The sequence below is a fragment of the Mustela putorius genome, unplaced genomic scaffold (assembly GCF_011764305.1).
Source record: "Mustela putorius furo isolate JIRA1106 unplaced genomic scaffold, ASM1176430v1.1 tig00000174_pilon_pilon_pilon, whole genome shotgun sequence".
In the NCBI taxonomy this organism is placed as follows: domain Eukaryota; kingdom Metazoa; phylum Chordata; class Mammalia; order Carnivora; family Mustelidae; genus Mustela; species Mustela putorius.
Genome location: NW_025421304.1, coordinates 17,405,372 through 17,427,701, shown reverse-complemented (window position 1 = coordinate 17,427,701; position 22,330 = coordinate 17,405,372). Strand labels below are relative to the sequence as shown.

The 22,330-nt window shown below is 40.5% G+C and overlaps 1 protein-coding gene across 3 annotated transcripts in view; it reads right to left on the bottom strand.

Annotated features, from left to right (window-relative positions):
• The window catches only part of NUP93 (nucleoporin 93), a 109,568-nt gene that overhangs the window by 59,582 nt on the left and 27,656 nt on the right, over positions 1-22,330 (bottom strand). For all 3 annotated transcript variants that reach the window (XR_006605578.1, XM_004744217.3, XM_004744218.3), the window contains one exon: positions 16,718-16,835. Coding sequence is in view for 2 of the 3 variants with exons in the window: in XM_004744217.3 (XP_004744274.1) it covers positions 16,718-16,835 (118 nt within the window). In the remaining variant the exon portion in view is untranslated. The remainder of the gene's footprint in view (positions 1-16,717; positions 16,836-22,330) is intronic.

Genomic DNA, 22,330 nt, shown 5'->3' with positions numbered 1-22,330 from the left:
CAGACAGGTGGCCCTGTCTACACCCCAGAAACTTATGCTGTGTTATAAGACACGGTCAGGTTTTCATCTCTGTACTTCTCACCTCTACAATAGGAACACAAGGATTTGCAATTCTAAAACAGTTTTATGAAAATTAGCCTGATTTTAAAATCTGCTTTTCCCACACCACTCTTCTCTCCACCAACCTTCCAGCAGGGACACGGGTAGAAATCATTTTAAAAACAATGGTCCAGTTTTATTAATGTGCTTCTCACCACTAAGTCCTCCAGCAAATTACCCCGGTAACTAAAACACTTCCAGTTCTACTGCTTTGCCATCTCACATCCTTAACAAGTTGATACCGGGGCATTCCTAGTAGCCAAACCCCCTCAGGTAAACTTAAAACCACTGAAACACTATTAAAGATGGCAACCCTATTATACCCACTTAGGGGGCTTAACAAAGCATCATGCACAGGGTAAAGTACTCAACATAGGTTTACTGAATAACCTATAAATTGTTGAGGGCTATTATTCAGGAGCTCTAGAAATGTCTACACACATGCAGACTGTCAACAGCCTTCTGATTATGGTGCTTCTTAGCAAATTTACACCTAGAAGTAATCAGACGTGTTCCTGTGAAGCTGGCTACCTATACAGTATTTGAACTTAATCTAATTAAATTCTATTTAAGCCTTACTAATGAAATGAGAATGATGAAATATGAGTAAAATGCCTCCTTAAGGCTATTCACCTATGATTTCTAAAAGGAAGAGGTAATGAACTCTACTGGAAAGCATACTGATGTTGGAGTGAGAAGTGGGTTCTGGGTAGTACCAGATTTTAGTGACACAAGTACCAGCAGATTTTAGTGACACAAGTCACTCATTTCACATCTCAGTTTCCCCATCTGTAAAATGGGAAACTGCCACCAGACCTACCTGAAGTAAGAACACTATGTGTATCTTTAGCTGCCTGTACAACGGAATTACTCTTTAAAACAAAGAGAAGCCATTTCAAATGATTTCTAAGACACAGGCTTTGCACATTTTAATACATTTTTCAAATATGCAGACTGATTTAGACATTTCCAAGGAAATAGTTATTCTGCCTCTCTGCTTTCTCTCATGGCATCTGTTGTTACTAGCAGCGAAGGAAAAGTAAAATCTAATGTCATTAACAGTAGACCCAAGATCCCCAGCACTCACTCAATGCAGGAGGACATACAGGGAAGCAAATGAAAAGGTAAACAAAATGAGGATGAGAGAAGCTGAAAAGAAAGGCAGAGAAAATCGGGTTAATGAATAAAAACAGCAAGTCCATCTTTCATCTCTCCTGGCTCCTATTGATGGCAGACGGTGTATTTAATCTGCTGAGAGACCAGATTTAAGGCCTCCCTTTGGCATAGTCCATCCATGAATTATTAACATTTGCAGAAGCAACAGCACATCCGCTCACAGCGATCAGAGAGGATAATGATGATTAACCAAGATGGGATTATTAATCCCTTTACTTCCCTTTCCTGTCTCCCTTTCTCCTTTATTCCCCTCTGGGCTCTGACTGCTTTTTAGGCAGTGTATTTTGAGCTACAGCCTCAGTACGGGAGTCAATACCTCCACAGTGGAAGAGTAATCAATGACCAATTATAAGTCATAAGTTTTTAATATATACAAGTTTTCCAGGTATATGTTATTGACGACTGTGTCCCTGATGAAGCAAAGATACCAATAAGGATGGTTATAAATTCTTTATGGACGCAAATGCTCAAAAGATAAACACACTGCTTTGCAGGCTCAAAGCTCAGGGTTGGTACACAGGTGGATGAAGTTTACAAGTTGGCAGAGATGGGTAGAAAAGCACAATTTACCTATACTAAACTTGTGTCATCTATTAATACAGATGATCTCAAACTGGAGGGCTTGTTAAACAGATTCTGGGCATCACCTCCAGAGATTTGGATTAAGTAGATCTGGGGTGAGGCCTGAGAATCTGCATTTCTAGTAAGTTTTTTGGTGATGCTAATGCTGCTACTCTGGGCTCCACACTTCAGAACCACCACCAAAGAGCTTCTTTCTGTTTGTCAAAGGCATTCGGGGTATGAGAGGAATGGAGAAGGAAATTAAAACCAACCTGAGGCAGAAAACTAATACAAAAACAGAGATGAGATTTGCAGCTCCTTTCTCTTCCTATCTCCCAGGGAAAAACCTAGATGCCTGAAGGGCTCTGCAATATGTCTGCTGCTCCAAAATAAACCCCGTTCCATAACACTCCTCCTCCCCCACCAAAAAAATGAGCTAGTAGGATGAATAGTTAACAAATGGCAAAGAACACATATGAAACTGGGAGCTAGATTAATTTATAACTTAAGTCCTAAAACATGAGAAACAAAATCAAATATTCCCCTTTCTTTGGTCATTTTCTTCCCCATCACTCCCTCTTCTTAGGATTTGGCTTTAATGTATAATCAATCTTCAAAAAGAATGAGTAAGTCGTAATATCCTCACCCAAAACCTTAGTTTGGTATGTACAGAAAATTCCCACACACCCTCAATATCAAGCTGAGTCAGGCACCAAAAGAATGAAAGCAGAATATTACAAGAAGCTATTAGGAAAGGGCCCAAGATAAGGAAAAGGGACCCATTAGAAGAGCAAAACATAAGCAGGTTAAGTAGATGGATAAAACTAAATACCACTTCTTTGGGGTTTGCAAAAGCAACTGAAAACACAAGTAATGAGAGCACATAAGGAAAAGGCAGCCACTAAGGCCAGGCTCGCCCAGAACCCATCTTTCCACCTGGCCCAGCTCAACCACACACCTAACCTGGGTTCACCCCACACTGGAAGACAGTTGCGGTGTTGCACGCTGTGAGGCTGCAAGAACCATTCTAAAAGCCATGATTTCACAGCTAAGAGATGCTCAGAAAAAAGGAGGTACATTCAACCAACAGCAATGGCTGCCCCTGACAGGACAACTAGTTTAAAGGGGTGGGAGGAAGGAAAGAGGGAGGGATGCAAGGGACAGAAGGAAAGCGAGAACGAGAATGAAAGGAAGACAGGAGAAAAGAACAGACAAAAGGAATGGAAGGGAGGACAGCCTAAAGGAAGGAAGGAAACTGGGAGGGAGAGAGAAAAACTGGCAAAAACAAAAACAACGAGAAAACCTCCGGCCCTAATCTGCTCTAAACCCTGATAGTCTAGTCCACCTAAAGTTCCAAATATGACATATGCTCTGGTTTGCCACTTCTCATTTGCTTGCCATCAATGACTTACTCAGACAGCACAGACCAGGCTGATGGCTCTATCCAGAGCATCAAGTCTCTAGAGACCAAGCCCCTTCACATAAAAGGACATCTGGAAACTATACAGGGGCAGCAACCAACATCGCTAACATTTTTGCTCCAAAGTGTACCTCGAATGGGAAAAGTGAGGTCTGCCACCATTTGGTCTATGGCATTTTCTTCCCTACAACTGATTAGTTAACCAGTAAAGCTTTCATATGGGAGGGAATAAATGGAAAATGTCACTTCAAAGAAACAGGTAAGAGGTCTAAGAGGAAAGACAGGATCAAACATCACGAGATGACCAGTTGGAAAAGGACTAGTTTGGTGTCTTTGCAAAAAAAAAACCAAAACAAAACAAAACAAAAACCCGATAATAATAATAATAGTAATAATCTGGAATTTACCCAACCAGTCACCCCCTGATACCTTCCTCACCCAGGCATGATAATAAGGATATAGGGCAAGGAATTAAAAAGTATCCAAGTTCAAGTTCCACTCTTTAATAGTAAGAAATATCTCCATCTTGGTTTCAGTATGGTCCCCTTCTAAATAAAAATGATGCCAACACCCATTCAACCCAATCCACTTCGAGGAGTAAGACACTGATGGGCAAAACCTGCTGCATGTATCACACAAACGGAAGACGTATTATGGTGCACCACTCAACGTTCACATATTTCTGGCCTGTTACTTTCCCCCTGTATCTTCCAAATTAGGACAAAGTCATAGATAACCATTCTTTCAAATGGCTGGAGGGGAGCAGTGAAAGGACATAATAATTATTCATAAAACCAGCATGTCTCAGATCCCTTTTCACACATTAGGGAACTTTTCCATTACAGAATAAAGGAAAAGACTATACATCGTTCTATAATAATTAACCAACTCTGAACTACAAGGGTCATTTTAATAGCTGATCTCTAAGACATGCTTCATGGACTAGTTCCTCATCTCCCTGTTAAATCACTTTTCCTTGTCATTTCAAACAGATGTTCCATAGCCTCAAGTACCTAGTCCAAACAATTTAACACTTCTACAATGGTGGCTGTTCTGACAACTTCGAGAGGCAATGTGGCAGTCAAGACAGCGTACTTGGGGGCCACTTCCCAAGTTCTCTGAATTGAGCATGTCTTACTTTGTCATTAGGGGGGAAAGTGATTTTCTCTCCCAAAGCCCTTCAGTTCCCACTCACACTCTCAAAATTCCAAATTTAATGTTTCCTTGTCATCTAACTCCCTCAGCCCTCACCCTCTCTTCCAGTCAAGAGCGTCCAAGTTGTAAAAGAAGAGGGGAAAAGTCATTTGCAGACAGTGATTACTTCTCCTCCAACCATCAGCTCTCTCTGTAAGCAGAACACTTTGTCAGCCCCCAATTCTAACTCCATGCTAGGAGAGCGGCACCAGGCACATGCTGAGGGCCACTGATGTGGAACTGCCTAACTGCGAGCTACTCTGGAACACCACCACGCCTTTTCAGTTCCCTGCTTGGTCTTCTCTCCAAAACTCTGTTACGTTAGTCTGCATTTCTTTACAAGCGCCAGTCAGTCCAAATGGCACCAATCTGCATGACTCCTGGTCACCTCACTTTCATACTGTCTCCTGGAAGTGAATGAGTAATTTTGCTGCAGAGAAATTCTTTCCTCTATTCTGGAGAACACACAAAGTCAAGGGCCTTGTCTGTGTCTATAAAAACCAAACACACATAATACCCTTAGACAGCCAAATCATATTATAAGATGCAAGATTTCAACATCCCGGCACACTGCCAGAGCTTAATGGCCAGTCAGACGCTAAGTAAGGAAATGGGTCTGCATTAAACCTACAAATAAGTCAACAATCAATAGTTCAGTATTACAGTAAAAAACCTGATGTGCCCTTTAAATTGCTTCTAGCATCATTCTTCTAACTCGGGCTCAGCTTCAGAAGCAAAACAAAACAAAGATGATCAAACAAGAGGCTGAACACAACCTATTTTCACAAGCACAAAGACTTGGTATTTCAAAACTAAAAGCTGCTCCAAGATTTCACAGAAACCCTTTACAGTATACCTGTAGGGCAGCAAACCTGCGAAATAATAGGCTGAGCTTTAGACAGTAAGTTAAACTGACAGCTCAGCAAGCACAAAACTATGGCAAAGAAGCAAGCACCTGGAGATAAAGGGATAAAGGACGTTCGGCCTTCCTGCAAAACTCACCTCCCCCACCCTTCCCCAAACCAGCCTGGCTTCCTATAAAGGTTTAGAAAGCATGTTCCAGCTCCTCCCCACAGTCAACATTATTTTGCTACTAAGTGTATGTAAATAAGACCACTGCCCATGGCATCCACTCACTGTGGGCCTTCTACTCTGATTTCTTCTAAATGAGCAATCAATGAACAATATTTCTATTAAATCACTTCCACTACTTTCCTCTTTCAATGATATCTTGAAAATTCACTTCTTTACTAAACAGTCTTGATGCACAATGGAATTTAAAATCCAGGGGATTAAGGGTAGAGTACTGAACTCAAACCAACAGAAGGGAGTTCAAATCTGGCATATCCAGCCTCTGTAGGCCTTCGGTTTCCCATCAGTGAAATACGGTTAACAACAGTATTTACTTCAGATGGTTACTGGAAATCCAGAAGTGTTTTAGTTCAAGGTCTTGGCACAGTAAATGTTCAATAAACCTTAGCTCTGCCTCCTCTTTTGATTTCGCTGGGAGAAAACAGAAGACAGGAATTCAAACTGTAGTGCCTCAATTCACTGAACAGCAGGGACATTTAAACTAAACACAAGAAAGGAAGGGAGGTAGGGAAGGAAAGAGGAAAGGGGAGAGGGAAGAAAACACAACTATTTAAACTAGTCTATTCAAAGTGTGGTTGAGGGGCGCCTGGGTGGCTCAGTGGGTTAAGCCGCTGCCTTCGGCTCAGGTCATGATCTTAGGGTCCTGGGATCGAGTCCCGCATCGGGCTCTCTGCTCAGCAGGGAGCCTGCTTCCTCCTCTCTCTCTGCCTGCCTCTGCCTACTTGTGATCTCTGTCTGTCAAATAAATAAATAAAATCTTCAAAGTGCGGTTGAAGGAGTACCAGACCCCAAATAGCTGGTGACCAGTCTGCAGCAGGGAAGTAGAAAAATGGAGAATAAGCATTTAGAAACTTTTTGAGTAACCTGACAGAGTAATTCTGCCTACTAAATTTAATTTCAAAAACTAAGGCTTGTATTTTGCATGACTCTTATTTTTTTTCCTAGTTAATCCATTTTTACTGCATTTTCCTGGAAGTATATCTCTCAGCCTGAGATGAACTGGGGGAAAAAAACCCAAAGCTTGTTTGGAAGGCACTAATTCAGTAAGGACCTTCTCAATGAAGAACACCCATCCCCACACTCATTCAACATGAAGACCTCTGGGGCAGTCTGGGACCTCATCACAGAACCAAGTGCTACTGTGAATGCCCAAAAATATTCAATCTTTAAGGATCCACAACGCAAGGCACGTGGGTGGCTCAGTCAGTTAAGCTTCTGACTTTTTTTTTTTTTTAAGATTATTTATTTGACAGGGAGAGAGAGAACACAATCAAAGGGAGTGGCAGGCAGAGGGAAAGGGAGAAGCAGGCTCCCTGCTGAGCCGGGAGCCCTGCGTAGAGGTTGATCCCAGGACCCTGGGATCATGATCTGAGCTAAAGGCAAAAGTTTAACCAACTGAGCCACCCAGGCACCCCAAGTTTCCAACTCTTGATCTCAGCTCAAGTCTGGATCCTAGGGTCCTGAGTTCAAGCCCCATGTGGGGTTCCACACTGGACATGGAGCCTACTTTAAAAAGAAAAAAAAAAAATCCACCAAGTCCTGTGCTAATCTTCTGAGACAGATATGTACTGTGGATAAGAAGGAACCAAGTAAGAGAGAACATACTCCCAGACAGCATCACACTAGAGTATGTGGTACCCTGAACAAATCAAGCATATTGTAACATTCCATGGCCATTTCTACCTGTCCTGAAGATAGTTCTGGCACGCCTGGATGGCTCAGTGGGTTAAGCCTCTGCCTTCGGCTCAGGTCAAGATCTCAGAGTCCTGGGATTGAGCACCACATCAGGTTCTCTGCTCAGTGGGAACCTGCTTCCCCCTCTTTTTCTGCCTGCCGCTCTGCCTGCTTGTGATCTCCCTCTCTGTGTCAAATAAATAAATAAAATCTTTTAAATAAATAAATAAATAAATAGACAACTTTTTCTTTTTGAAAGAAAACGGAGTAGAGAAAACTCTTCCTCATATCCTACTGCTCATGCCATTCAAAGAAATAAAGCAAATCAGGCAGCGATAATAAAAATCAGCCGGTAATACTCCCACTTACATTCTGCTGACTTAATACTCCCCTTTGTTTCATAAATGAAAAGAATGGCCCTGTCAGTCCTGGTTGTAAATATGTTCAAAAGACAAGGCTTCCCAGGGCGCCCGGGTGGCTCAGTGGGTTAAGCCGCTGCCTTCGGCTCAGGTCATGATCTCAGGGTCCTGGGATCGAGTCCCGCATCGGGCTCTCTGCTCAGCAGGGAGCCTGCTTCCCTATCTCTCTCTCTCCCTCTGGCTGCCTCTCCATCTACTTGTGATTTCTCTCTGTCAAATTAATAAATAAAATCTTAAAAAAAAAAAAAAGACAAGGCTTCCTTCTATATAAATTCTCCGAAGCTGTGTCCGCCCAGTCTTGCTCAGCAGACCCACTGCAGTGCTTCGAGAGCAGTGGCTCTCTGAAAGGCAGCGACAGGATTCAGTTGTGGCATCTCGGCCTCACAGCTACTCCGCAGTGAGAAGCGAGGCCTCATCCTTCTGTCCTCCGAGATAATTAAAGTGGTGCACGCACTGCTGCTAATCGCTAGTGTTGCGAACCCAGGGCTGTCAGAATTGAGGGCCTGAACCTCAGCTTGGCTGCCAGCAACCTGAGCTGGAGGGACTCACTCAACCTCTCCATATCTGAAGTGCACAACGGAAGCCAGGCATCTGGGAAATGGGGGAAAGCCTAAAAAGAAAGCAATATATATACACTGAGCTCTGCAGCAAAAGAAATCCTAACACAGGTCTTGTCAGTAGAGGATACTGCCCATCCTTTCTCCCAGCTTCTGTTCCTGGTCCCCAACAAACAAATAAAAAGCAAAACCAGGAGTCTCCCCTGTCTGAGCCTCTTCTCACTTCCTTCACAGAATGTGGTTTCTTAGTGGAGACAGTGGGAACCTGGTTCCTAAAGTTTTGCATCTGAGGGGCCACACTGTGCCACCCCAACAATGCATGGAGCCACATCAGGCTACAGGCCTGGAAAGCTTCAAGATCGAACATTCTGAAACGGAAACAAGAGATCACAGGGTGCTGCAGCAAGCGTATCTAAGTGGTGCACAGGGTCAAGAGCTGCCATTTGAGAACGACAGCCTGGTCTACAGTAATGCATTCGATATTCGACAAGGTTTTAACCCCCTTTAAATTACATCCGCTCCCGTATCAAACAGCTCAACAGATAAAAAGACATGCCCATTTCTGGTTCCTGAAGCCAGCAACTTAAAGACATCAGCCTGCAGATGACACTATGTGCCCCCCACCTCCAGAGTGCTGGGGCTTCGACAGATATCGACAGGTTAAGAGAGCTCATGAAGGAGGGAGGGCATGACTCAACCTGGTTCAAAGGCACCAGGGCCAGGCCCATATGTGAAGTGCTCTAGTAAATTGTCAGATAAATATTTTAGCCAATGGCTTCTTCCAAAACACTCTTACAGAACCGTTCCAACTTCTTTCTTCTTTAGCTGGTAATTGATATTCCTTTGCTCACTACAGGATATAAGAAACCTCTGAGAAGACAAAAAAGCCTGTCATTTCCTGCTTGCTCAGAATGCATTCAGCATCCATTTACTTGCTTGTTCTGAAAGCCCTGCATTCAGGAGTAAGTGTGAATGGATAAGTAAAAAGGCTGAAATCTTATATCCTTGGCTCACATAAATGCAGTTTTTCACATTTTCCACAGACGATGCCTTTAACACCCATTTTTATTCCAAAGTCACCATTTTTAATTCCATTCACAGGATACTTTAATGTAATTGCATACTTTCCACCAGACCACAAAGCCTACCTTTTCCCTTATCACAGACAGGCAGAAAAATTAAATCATTTCAGTACTTACCCCAGCAATCAGTATCAGACTACCTAATTACAAACACAAAACAGGACGGTACATTAATCTGCCTCTGGGAAGACACTATTTTTTCTTTTTTACGTGTTTACTGGTTTTCACCTCTGAGATTTATACTGGGTCAGGGTTTAATGACAGGGAACAGCAAATATATTTGATAAAGAAGCAGGGGGTGATGAGGACACTGCAGTGCTCACACAAGAGACAAAGCCTGGTACCGTGAAGCCCCTGAATGAGAAGACAGGGCACAGTGAGACGTTACGTCGTTTTCATCTGCCGTTCAGCCACTACAACTGAATGCTGGCCTAAAACGTATGTCACATTTGTTCCAAGGAAGTGTTTCTAACTAGCAGGCTTAGGATCCAGTGAGAACTGGGTTCATTATCTAGTGAACCCAAGAGCATTAACTATAGCTTGTTTAATTTAAGTCCAGGATAAGCTATGAAAGGGCAAGATTCAAATATCCATTAAAGTCTTCTAAAAACTCCAAAGAAAGGTTACCATGAACTTCCTGCTGACTCTCTTAGGAGCAAGAGGAATATAAGCAAAGAAAAATAAACACAAATGCTTAACTAAAAACCTTCACACTGTTAGATGCTCTTAGATTTTTATATATGAAAACATTTAAAGAGCAACATTTTATTCCTTCAGAGTCCCATCAATTCAAAATTCCTAATCATCCCATTTGGGCCAGATCACCACTGCAGAAAAGCCTGCTCAGGCATATTAAGAATAAAAACAACATGGGAGCTAGGTATGTTTTGCCTACTTAAAACACTTCTCAGGACTGTTATACAAATACAAACAGATGTTAACTCTAACTGAATGAACCTCATCTCTTCCTCAGATTTACGAAAGCAACTCTGGTAAGACCCCTCCCTGGTATCCATGCTTAGAAGTTTCTAGGAACAAATGAAAATGACTACTTAAAAATAATCGCGGAGTTCAGGTACTGTTCATCCATTCAGACTGCACTTTCCTGCAGCAAATCTGAGCTAGGGAAAGCTTACTGCACTTCTCCCTCAATATTAATATATTGCCAGTAAAATTCCTGACAAGCTGCTATTAGCACACTAATCATTCTAGGCAAGGCTGACCCTCTTTCCAACAAACCGCCACAGGATTTCTGGAACCAATTCCCCACTAACAACTTGCAGTACTACAAACACACAATTAATAATCAACACAACCACTTTTCTGCTTAGCTGTTATATATAGCTGCGTTTAAGCAGCAGTCTCTTAATTCTGAAGATATAAAATTAAAAGATAATCCATGAACATAACAATTTAGGTGATAAGGGGTTTCACAAGCAGTGATTCATTTTCGTACTTATACCAAAGCTATTTAGTTCTTTCTGATTACTTAAAAGATAAGCTAAGAGTGGTCTGAGCATACTCTACATTGCCAAGGCTAAGGACAGAAAAAGGAAGGAAATAATGAATATTTTATTATGGATATAGTGTGGTAAACAAAACAAGTTTCTTTCTTTCTTTCTTTTTTTTTTTTAATTTATTTGACAGATCACAAGTAGGCAGAGAGGCAAACAGAGAGAGAGAGGGGGAGGAGGCAGGCTCCCTGCCGAGCAGAGAGCCTGATGCGGGACTCGATCCCAGGATCCTGGGATCATGACCCGAGCCGAAGGCAGAGGCTTTAACCGCTGAGCAACCCAGGCGCCCCAAAATAAGTTTCTAACAAAGTGAATTATTACTGCATCATTATCTTGTATGTGATAAACCAGTTCCCCTGACTCCAATTTTTTATAGTTATTTTATACTATTTAAGATATCTTTTGCTCTCAACTGCAGGACAGGACAGATTTCCATGTGGAAATTTACAGATTATGAAGACCTTCAGTATAGGATCTTTCTCTCCTTCCTTTTTTTTTTTTTTTTTTTTGGTAGAAGGGGCTGAAGAAATAAGAATCACTTATCTAAGATTTGAATGGGCTGCCAAGTTAATTCTAACAACATAAGCTAAACTTGTTTACTTTGTGGGGAAACATTTGGAAAGTTTTGTTTTTTCCTAAGCAGTAAAACCGACACACTGTATTTGGAGGCTGCAGGGAGAGAGATCTCAGAAGACCATGCGAGAGGCGGTGTGTAAGGGAAGCCTCACAGGGTTAGACTGAAATGAGGGGTCAGACATTTCAGAGGCGCTACTCCAGGCTAAGGAAGGTGATAACCAAAGTCCTAACATATAAAAGAAAAAGAGTTAGGCAAACCTGCTGGCTGAAGTGTACATATGCGTGTGCATGCGCGCACACACACACACACACACACAAAGATAGCTTCTCCTTCTGCAGGAAAGTATCCCAATTTAGTCCCACCTATACATACTCCAACCACGAGGTATTTAATACTTCAGAAAAGTGGTTTCTATTTTTAAAATGTCTCTACAGAAATCTCTTAAACACATTACAGACTGTTAGCTGTTTAGAAACAGCAACTGCCATTTAGCTGAATCAGATATGGGTCCTCCCACAGCCGGGAAAGAGGAATGTTAAGGGTAAGATCAGATACTTGGTTGAGCTCTGCAAGTCACTAGAACAACTAGCAGTAGACGCCTTAGCTCAATACTCCATACAGCTGTGAAAGAGTGAGATTTGATAATGTCTCATTAATTATAGTTAATTTAGTCTTGAGATTTCTGGCACTGTAAGCACGGTAACGGTAGCGGGTTGACATGTGTCCCCCCCACCCAAAAAGATATGTTGAAGTCCTAACTCCTAGTACCTATGCATATGACCTTATTTAGAAATATGATCTTTGCAAATGTGACTAAGTTAAGGATCTCAAGATGAGATCATTCTGGATTTAGGGTGAGTCCTACACCCAACACTAGAGTCTTTCTAAGAGAAAGGAGAGGGAGACTAAATACACAGGAGATAAACCTTGTGGAGATGGAGGCAGAGATTGGAGTTAAAGAATAGCTGGTGCCACCAAAAGTTAGAAGAGGAAAGATTATCCCCGACAGCCTTTGGAGGGAGCAAGGTACTGCCAACACCTTGATTGTGAAGTTCTATACTCCAGAACTGTGAGAGGATTAATTTCTAATGGTTTAGGCCACTGAGTTTGTGGAAACTTGTTGTGGCATCCCTTGGAATCTAATACAGGAAGTTTAGCAATAATATTATTATACTTTGGTTCATTGTCCTTCGGAAGTAATATAGCCTAATGCAGATAAAACTGCAGCTATTTTTTATGGCCAACTCAGGCAATTTCTGCACAGCCTTCTTGAAATATACATGTAATCTAGTGAAAAAGCCCACAATATAGTTGAACTGTGTAAATCTGCCCTTTATTACTACGTGATACACATCATCTCTGGTTCATTAGGTCTGTTTAGATCATAGTAAAGATGTGCAATCTGCCGTTGGTACTTTTTTTCCAAAGACATAAGTGAGTGAGTGGACCTCTGTGAGAAGACTTGTGCTTGCAAGCACCACAAAGGCACTTAGAGCAGTCCAGTCATTTCCGTGCCATGCCCTCTTAAGTCACTCTTCACCTCTTTTACACAAATGTACAGGCCCTCTTCATGACCATTTCCAAAAAATAAAATCAATAAACATTTTTTAAAATTCTCCTAGCATCAGCCACACATATATTTAAATAAGTCTTTTTTAATATGTTACCTTCACCTTCGCTGGCTGCAACAATCTTTCAAAACTGCATTCTCAATGCATGCCAACATCATCGATTATGACAAACAACAAAACAGTTAACAGTGGAAAGCCTGTATTAATTTCAAGCTTTCCATCAGAAACAGAAGGGAATATAATCAAAGTCAATGTCTGCCAGACAGAAAAGGATTACACATGTATCTACATATGTATCTATACATGCAGAAATGCAAACAATGGATGGTACAAAGTCTTGGACAGTATCTGTCAAAGAATGCTTCAGCATTTCCTTCTATGAAATTATAAATTGAGATCATAAACTCACTCTGATTGATACTTGGCACATGGGATTAGGATGCATTCTCATCTCAAAAAAACTAGTTGGAAAAATTTATACACAAAAATCCATTAGATTTATGGTATGTGAATCCTGTATCTCAATAAAGCTGTTAAAATAAATGAGGGAAAAAAAGTCCATGAAAAAATATATATGGCTGTTCTAAAAACAAACAACTGAAAATGACTAAGTTAACTCTTCTTGGATAATCAACACATGATGAGAACTAAAAGGAAGACTGTTCCATGCTCAGGCCGAAAGCTGACTTGGCTCTTACATCTGACTACTAAATAAGAAATCAGGCAAGGATATGTTGATGTGTATGGGGGGGCCTAAGCACAGGTTAGATGAGCTCCACAATACAATTTAAAACTTCCAATTCCTGGGGTGCCTGGGTGGCTCAGTCATGAAGTGTCTGCCTTCGGCTCAGGTCATGATCCCAGAGTCCTGGGACTGAGTAAGCCTGTTTCTCCTTCTCCCACTCCCCCTGCTTGTGTCCCCTCTTTCGTGCTCTCTCTCTCAAATAAATAAAATCATTTAAAAAAAAAAACAAACCCAAAACAAAATCCTCCAATTCCTATCAATAACTAGAACCATCTCAGATTAAGCCAAAGACTCAGCCCTTTAAAACTTAAATTTTCTCCTTTAAGCCTTTGTAGCCAAGATGAAATCAAGAGAACAATTATTTTGAAACTAGTAAGTTCTTTTTTTTTTCTTTGAGAGAGCACATGCACAACCCGGGGGGAAAGGGCAGAGGGAGAGAATCTTCTTTTTTTTGTTTGTTTCCTTAAAGATAGCTAGCTAGCTATTGATCTATTTTAGAGACCGTGAGAGAGAGGGAGTGTGAGCTGGGGGAAGAGCAGAGGCAGAGGGACAAGCAGACTTTGTACTGAGCCTGGGGACAACATGGGGCTTGATTGCACAACCGTGAGATCATCACCTGAGCTGAAAACAAAAGTCGGACTCGAAACCAAAACTGACTAAGCCACCCAAACACCCCGAGAGAGAGAATCTTAAGTAGGCTCCAAGCCCAGCACAGAGCCCAACCAGGGGCTTGATTTCACAACTCTGGGATCATGACTTGAGCCAAAATCAAGAGTCAGATGCTTAACCCACCAAGCCACCCAGGTACCCCAAAACTAGTTAAGTCTTAAATCTTTACTTAAGGACTAGATGACCAATTCCCAATTAATCAAAAGTTACCTTGGACTGACTATTTTGCATTTTTGAAGCTACTCTGGAAAAGCTCATGAGGTAAAATTTTGAAATGAATGCATCCTTCCTCTCAGTGTTCAAAGATTTTCAGTGTTGCAGGACCAAAACTCATAGCCATATTCATTCCAAATTAAGAAATCTCTTTGATGTAACCGAGCATCCACTGCTGGGAAACTATCTAATGGGGGTGCTGAAGGAGAGTGTTCATGTACTACACAGAAGGTTAGAAGAGAAGATCGTCATGATTTGATACATTTATAATCCTGTCATTAATATCTCAAAGTAGAAAACTGGAGTACCACGTCATAGGGACTTCACAAAGTATATCACTAAATGTGCTGAGTATTCCAAATATGTATGATAGATATGCCAAAGAACATTTAAAAGCAGTTGGTTTTAAAAATAAACAACTTTTTTGGGGGTGCTGGGGTGGCTCAGTCAGTTCTGCCTCCAACTCTTGGTTTCAGCTCAGATCATGATCTCATGAGTTGTGGGACGGAGCCTGACTGGGGCTCCGGGGCTTGGAGGGGAGTCCACTTGAGATTCTCCCCCCATCCCTTCCCTCACACACACATGTTCAGGCATGCTCTCTCCCTCAAATAAATACATGGATTATTTTTTAAAAAATAAAAATAACTTCTTTGGTATTTTAAACATTAAAAACACAAGCCTTTCAGCTAGTGCCATTTCTTCCACACTATTAGGGATATTCCCCAAAATGTATGATTATTCAAATTTATTTTCTAGCTCTCTTCCTTTTGCCCACCTCATCCTTATTAAAAGTATTCGTTTATAGCAGTAAATAGAAGGTACAAAAAGGGACAGCTCCAAATAAGCAAAACAAAAACAAAAAAATTTTGAGATTATATGGAACTGAAAAGGCATCTACAAGATGACAAGCTAATATGATTTAGTACACATAATTTTAAAAAACTAGAGACTATGGGAACATATTGCTATAGTTAACTCTCAACAGAAACACAGGGTTTTCGGTTACTGAATTGGAATAAATAGAGTAGAACTGTGGCCACTAGGGGCGCCTGGGTGGCTCAGAGGATTAAGCCTCTGCCTTCCACTCAGGTTGTGATCTCAGGGTCCTGGGATCTAGCCCCTGGACAGGCTCTCTGCTCAGCAGGGAGACTGCTTCCTCCGCCCCCACCCCACTCTCTCTGCCTGCCTCTCTGCCTACCTGTGATCTCTCTGTCTGTCACATAAATAAATAAATAGAAATCTTTAAAAAAAAAAAAAAAAGAAAAGAAAAAAAAAAGAACTGTGGATACTAGGTAGATAAAAATAGTTCTTGGAAAGGATAGTGGGGTAGAGAGTTAATTCAAATTGAGCCCGTATAATAACATAATTAGTACCCATAACTAATAACACAATTAGTACAATGATTTGCCCTTGTAGAACCTACTTCTTTCATCTCAAAGGTAAATCAATGATTAAAATGGTAGCTCACAGTCCCTTCATTCTAACATGAATGTAGCATCCCAATTCCTCAAAACTAAATGAATCTTGAGTTTCTTCCTTAACAACATATGTGTGTGTGCCGCACACATACACAAAACAGTTTCTGATTAGATTAAAATAGTAATCAATTATGTCAGTGGCATGTTAGGTTAAATGAGACTGGAGTGCTCTATTAGACCATTTCCTGGTGCCACTAATGCAGCCAAACACTTCCTAGAAATCGATGAGTAGGTTTCAGTAAATAGTACTCTAAGTTTTCCCCAGCTCTTTGCCAACCAATACAAGCAAGATGTAGAAAAGAAATGTGGAAAACGAGGAGTAAAATTATTTGAGATCCAGCAAAGAAAGCAAGAGAAACTTATAACTAATTTCTCTGTTCCTGGATTAAGCCCAAGGAAGGAAGAAAAATCTGTTCTCATAATTACAATAATCTAAAAAGTGCAGGTTGGAATTGCTTTCCTAAATTCAGCCTCTCAGAGCACTCTTAAAGTAACCTATGTTCCCCATTATACTTCCAAAGCAGAGTCTCCCATTCTGTTAATATCTCAGGAAGAGAATTAACAAAGAAATCTAGAATTCCTAAATGAGCTGGTCAACAAATGAGCTGGTTAAGCAGGCCTTCAGCCTGGTTTGCATATCCAGGGTTCGACCTACACCAGTCCTGCAAGCCCTTACCTGAATGTCTGTATCCTTCACAGGCTCAAGAGGCTCAAAGGTGGTGGCCGCACTCAGACTCTCCAGTCGCTGGGAGATGTGGGATATGTCAAGTCCCCGAGACCCAAGGAGAACTGACCTATAGTACAATATGGGGCAAGGAGAAAAAAGCAGAATTAGGATATCGAATATGCTTCATAAAATACCAGAGACTATTTTTTATTCAAAACTTATGTACTGCTCACCTTTATATGGTTTTTTTATACCTTTCCATAAAGCTCTATCACATAGCGAAATACCACAATATTGCATGTGGTAATAAGAGAGAGCTCTGGTCATGCCTGAATTAGAATAAAATTTGCCTAGAATAAAATGACAGTATACTAACAAAATGATAGGCTAGACAACTCCACATATTTCACAGTAAAGAAAATCAGGAGGTAGATGCTATTTTCACCCCCCATTTTACAGATGGGGGAACTAAAGGTGCAGAGAGGTTAAGTGACTTCTCCAAAGTCACAGAGCCAGAAAATGCCAGAGCCAAGTCATCAGGCTCCAGAGAACAAACTCTTAACCACTGTCCTATATTCACAGCCTCTATAAAGACAGATATGTGAACACAACATCTGAGAAGCTTCAAGAGTAACCCAGTCTTAATTTTATTCATCAGTTGAAGAAACTAAAAGTCTGGGGCCATCGAAGATTTGCAAAGGGCAGCTGAACCAGAATCCAAGGCTGGTTCTCCATGGCTTCTCTTTAAAAGACAAACATCATATCTAGTACACCTTCAAGTTCCCGCTCTGCTGCCCATTCCAATAGTACGGGAGCCTGTCACCGAATAAATGCTTTGAAGAGAGGTGGGAAAAATACAACTACCTTTACTTCCACTTACTTCAGGGAACGTAACAATAGAAGAGTTTTTTAAAAAAATCAGTCTCACTAATATCTTGAACACTCTCTTGGAAGAAAGAAATTTAGGGGAATTAGATGCTTAGACTATTGTTTTTAGATGACGATTTAGTATCCCAAAACCCGACTGACAAAGTTTACATTCCTTCGAGGAACTCAGAAGCTACACCAACAGGAAGCACAAGTAACCCAAAATCTATGGCTTTGACACCTAAGACTTCTACTTCTGTACTAACAGACTTTTTAGAGAAGAAGAAAGGACTTTGTGTTTAGTTCTATTCTACAAGGTACTACAGAAATAGGTGATGTGCACCCAGAGGGCTCCCTGCTGTAGATTTTTGTCTCTTCCAATGTAGACAAGTCAACTAGAATGCCATCTCTGAGGCTTCTCTTCCAGGCTACCCTGTCAGATAAATAATCTTGCCTCTCTGTTCTAACAATCCTTAAAGCTAACCTTCTAATTCAGTAGTTCCCAGCCCTGGTTGCACATTAGAATCACCTAGTCAACTTTGCTCCCAGTGATTCTGAGTAGTGCTGAGTGAAGCCTGGAGCACGGGTATCAGTGTAATGCCTCCCTCCTTTTTTAATAATAGCTTTACTGAGAAATAATTCACATACCATACAATTTACCCATTTAAAGTATACAGCTCAGTATGTTTTAGTATATTCACAGAGTTGTAAAGCTTTCACCTTTTAGAACATTTTTTTACAACATTTAGGACATTTTACAAAATTCAGCACATTTTCATTAACCCCCAAACCAATCCCCTACCCACCAGCAGTCATTTCCCATGTCCGTTCCCAAACTACCCCCAACCTCTGAAAACTATCAATCCATTTTGTTTCTATAGATTTGCCTATTCTGGACATTTCATATAAACAGAATCATACAACATGTGCTATTTTGTGACTATCCTCTTTCACTTAGCATAATGCTTGTCAAGATTCATCCATGCTCTAGTATGTATCAGTACTTCATTTCTTTTTATAATTGAACAGTATTCCATTATATGGATATATCACATTTTATATTTACTAATGTATCCATTCATCAGCTGATAGGACATTTGGGTTGTTTCCACTTTGGGGCTATTATGAAAAGTGCTGCCACGATAATTCATGTAGCATTTTTGTGTGAATACTGTTTTCATTTTTCTTGGATATATACCTAAAAGTAGAATTGCTAGATCATATAGTAACTCTGTTTAACCTTCTGAAGAACTGCCAGATGGTTTTCCAAAGCAGCTACACCATTTTATATTCTCATTAGCAATGTATAAGAACTCCAATTGTTTTCTACACCCTTGCCAATACTTGTCATCACCTTTTTGATCATAGTCATTTTAGTGGGCCCTCCTTATTAAATAAACCCTTATAGAAAAACAATTCTAAATACAAAATTAAATAGTAAACCTCCTTGTACCCATTACCCAGCTTCAACAATTAACATGTCATAGTCAACCCTGTTTCACCTATATCCCTACTTCTTTTCCTCTTTCTACCACCCAGATTATTTTGAAGTAGATTCCAGAGAATCCCCCAATTATTTAATAATTTAAATTTTGTGTTTTTTTCTGAATGGGATACAAATAAGATCTCTACTTGTGAATGATATGCCTCCTAAATCTTTTTTAATCTATAGTCTGCTCTTTCATCTCATTTTTTCCCCTTACAATTTATCAGCAACTCTGGATTATTTGTCCTGTAGAGCAGTACTACTTAAACTTGAACTGTACATGTGAATCACCTGAGAAGCATATTAAAATGCAGATTCTGATTCAGTAGGTCTAGGATGGGACCTGAGATTCTCCATTTCTAAAAAGCTCACAGTTGATGCTTCTCCTATTGATCCATGACCTACACTAAAAGTAGGAAGGATACAGTTTCCCACATAACAAGTTTTATTGACTGCAACCTCGAGATGTCATCTGACATGTTCCTCCAGCCTCTGTATTTCCTATCAATTGAAAGTAAGCTCTAAAAGGTTTGATCAGATTCAGGTGTCATTATATTTGGTTAGATTACTTGAGACTAAAGATTACTTGAGACAAGAAGTCTGTAATGTCTGGTTATTTCTTTTGGAATGTTAGCAGATACTGATGATCACTGCTTAAAGATACTAATTCCTTAGAGGTTGCAAAATAGTGGTGCTCTTTTTTTTCTTTTTAAGATTTATTTATTTGAGAGAGAGAGAAAGAGAGTGCGCGTGTACACGCACACATTGGGGGAGGGGTGAGAATTTCCAGCAGACTCCCTACTGAGTGCAGAGCCTGACCTGACAACCCAGAGATCATGAACTGAGCTGAAACCAAGAGTCGATTCTTAACCAACTGAGCCACCCAGGCACCCCAGGCATTCTATTTTTATTAGCTAGAATATTTCCTTTCAGAAAAACTCTTCATCCATTATGTGGTTATTCTGAATAATGAGATGGTTCTCTAGCATCCTCAGAGTGACTGGTGAGTTTCCTTTTGGTATCCTTATGAACTCATGAATTTAAAGTCATAAACATATGAACTGAAACATATTAAACACTTACTGTTGTGTTTCAATCCACTGCAGTTACTATCCTTATCATCCTCAAACTGTCTCCTCCACCAGTAGAAACCTTTTAAGGATGGTTTCAAATTCTCTTGACATAACTCAAGTAGGCCTTAGTAACTTCCCTATCTGGTATGACAAGATATTTCATGTTCATCTCATACAGACCTGGAGTCAACCAAGACTTCAAAGAGCCCCCACTGTTTTATTAAAAGATGGATTTTAGGGCAGAAGACATGAACAGACACTTCTCCAATGAAGACATACAAATGGCTATCAGACACATGAAAAAATGTTCATCATCACTCGGGGAGATTCAAATCAAAACCACATTGAGATACCACCTTACACCGGTTAGAATGGCCAAAATTAACAAAACAGTAAACAATGTGTGTTGGAGAGGATGTGGAAAAAGGGGAACCCTCTTTCTTACACTGTTGATGGAAATGCAAGTCGGTGCAGCCACTGTGGAAAACAGTGTGGAGATTCCTTAAGAAATTAAAAATGGAGCTACCCTATAGTAGTGCAATTGCACTACTGGGTATTTACCCCAAAGATACAGATGGAGTGAAAAGAAGGGCCATCTGTACCCCAATGTTCATAGCAGCAATGGCCACGGGCACCAAACTGTGGAAAGAACCAAGATGCCCTTCAATGGACAAATGGATAAGGGAGATGTGGTCCATATACACTATGGAGTATTATGCCTCCATCAGAAAGGATGAATACCCAACTTCTGTAGCAACATGGATGGGACTGGAAGAGTATACTGAGTGAAATAAGTCAAGCAGAGAGAGTCAATTATCGTATGGTTTCACTTATTTGTGGAGCATAAGAAATAACATGGAGGACATGGGGAGATAGAAGGGAGTTGGGGGAAACTGGAGGGGGAGATGAACAATAAGAGACTATGGACTCTGAAAAACAATCTGAGGGTTTTGAAGGGGTTGGGGGTGGAAGGTTGGGTAAGCCTGGTGGCGGGTATTATAGAGGGCACGTAGTGCATGGAGCACTGGGTGTGGTACATAAACAATGAATTCTGGTACACTGAAAAGAAATTTAAAAAATTAAAAATTAAAAAAAAAAAAAAAGATGGGGGGCGCCTGGATGGCTCAGATGGTTAAGCATCTGCCTTTGGCCCAGGTCATGATCTCAGGGTTCTGGGATCGAGCCTCGTATCAGGCTCCCTGGTCAGCGGGAAGCCTCCTTCCCCCTTGCTCTCTGCCTACCTCTGCCTGCTTGTGATCTCTCTCTCTCTATCAAATAAATAAATAAAATCTTTAAAAAAATAAAAAAAAAGATGGATTTTTAGAGGCAACTATGTGGGTACTAGGACTGCTCAGTGCTACACTGTTTCTAGGCTTTCTCCTAAGTAGAGCTAGAAATGAAGTTTTTACTTTTGTTTCAGTTTTCTTAAGATAAATTACATGATGAGTTTATACTAATAATCCCAATTCAAAATTTAAAACACAAAATTTTGGGTTAACCTCACAGATTTTCTTTCTACATCTCCTTTCTCCCACACCCCAAGTCCTAGTTTCAGTATCTATAACTACTTATTTGCTTTATCCTACACTATACACACAACAGTCTCAAAACAGCAGTAACAACACCTCCAACATGATAACTTATGACAGATACCACTTGGAACTGTTCCTCTCTCTGTAGTTATGTCACCAACTGGATTAAACTCTTATTTTCATTTTTTAGGAACTCCTTTTTTAGTTTGTTTTATAATAATGTAAAATATTTACACAATTCCAAAGTCAAAAAAAAGTCCCTGTCTTCTCCACCTTATTTAAGGTTACTTAACCTTTTGTTTGTTTACCTTCTGTATAAATCATGCCTTGTTAAGAAAGGGGGGAAGAAAAGCAAGGAGGAAGACCAGTCTGAGTGACTTCTCAGGAAAGGTAGTAGGATGGGGAAAAGTCCACAATACCAGCACAGGGGAGGGGCAGATTGGCAGAGTTTATGTGAAAGAAGAAAAAAGAACCAAAGAAGAAAAACTGGAAAAAAAAAATTTTTTTTTCTGAAAGCAGGAAGAATGTAGAATGGAAACAAATGGACAAAAGGTAGAACCTCTGTATATACAGTACCTTGTTTTATGTATTTGGCAATAGACTCATGTGAATATTTTCCATCAGTTTAAAAGATGAACTTTAAAACTCAAAAAAATTTTTTTAA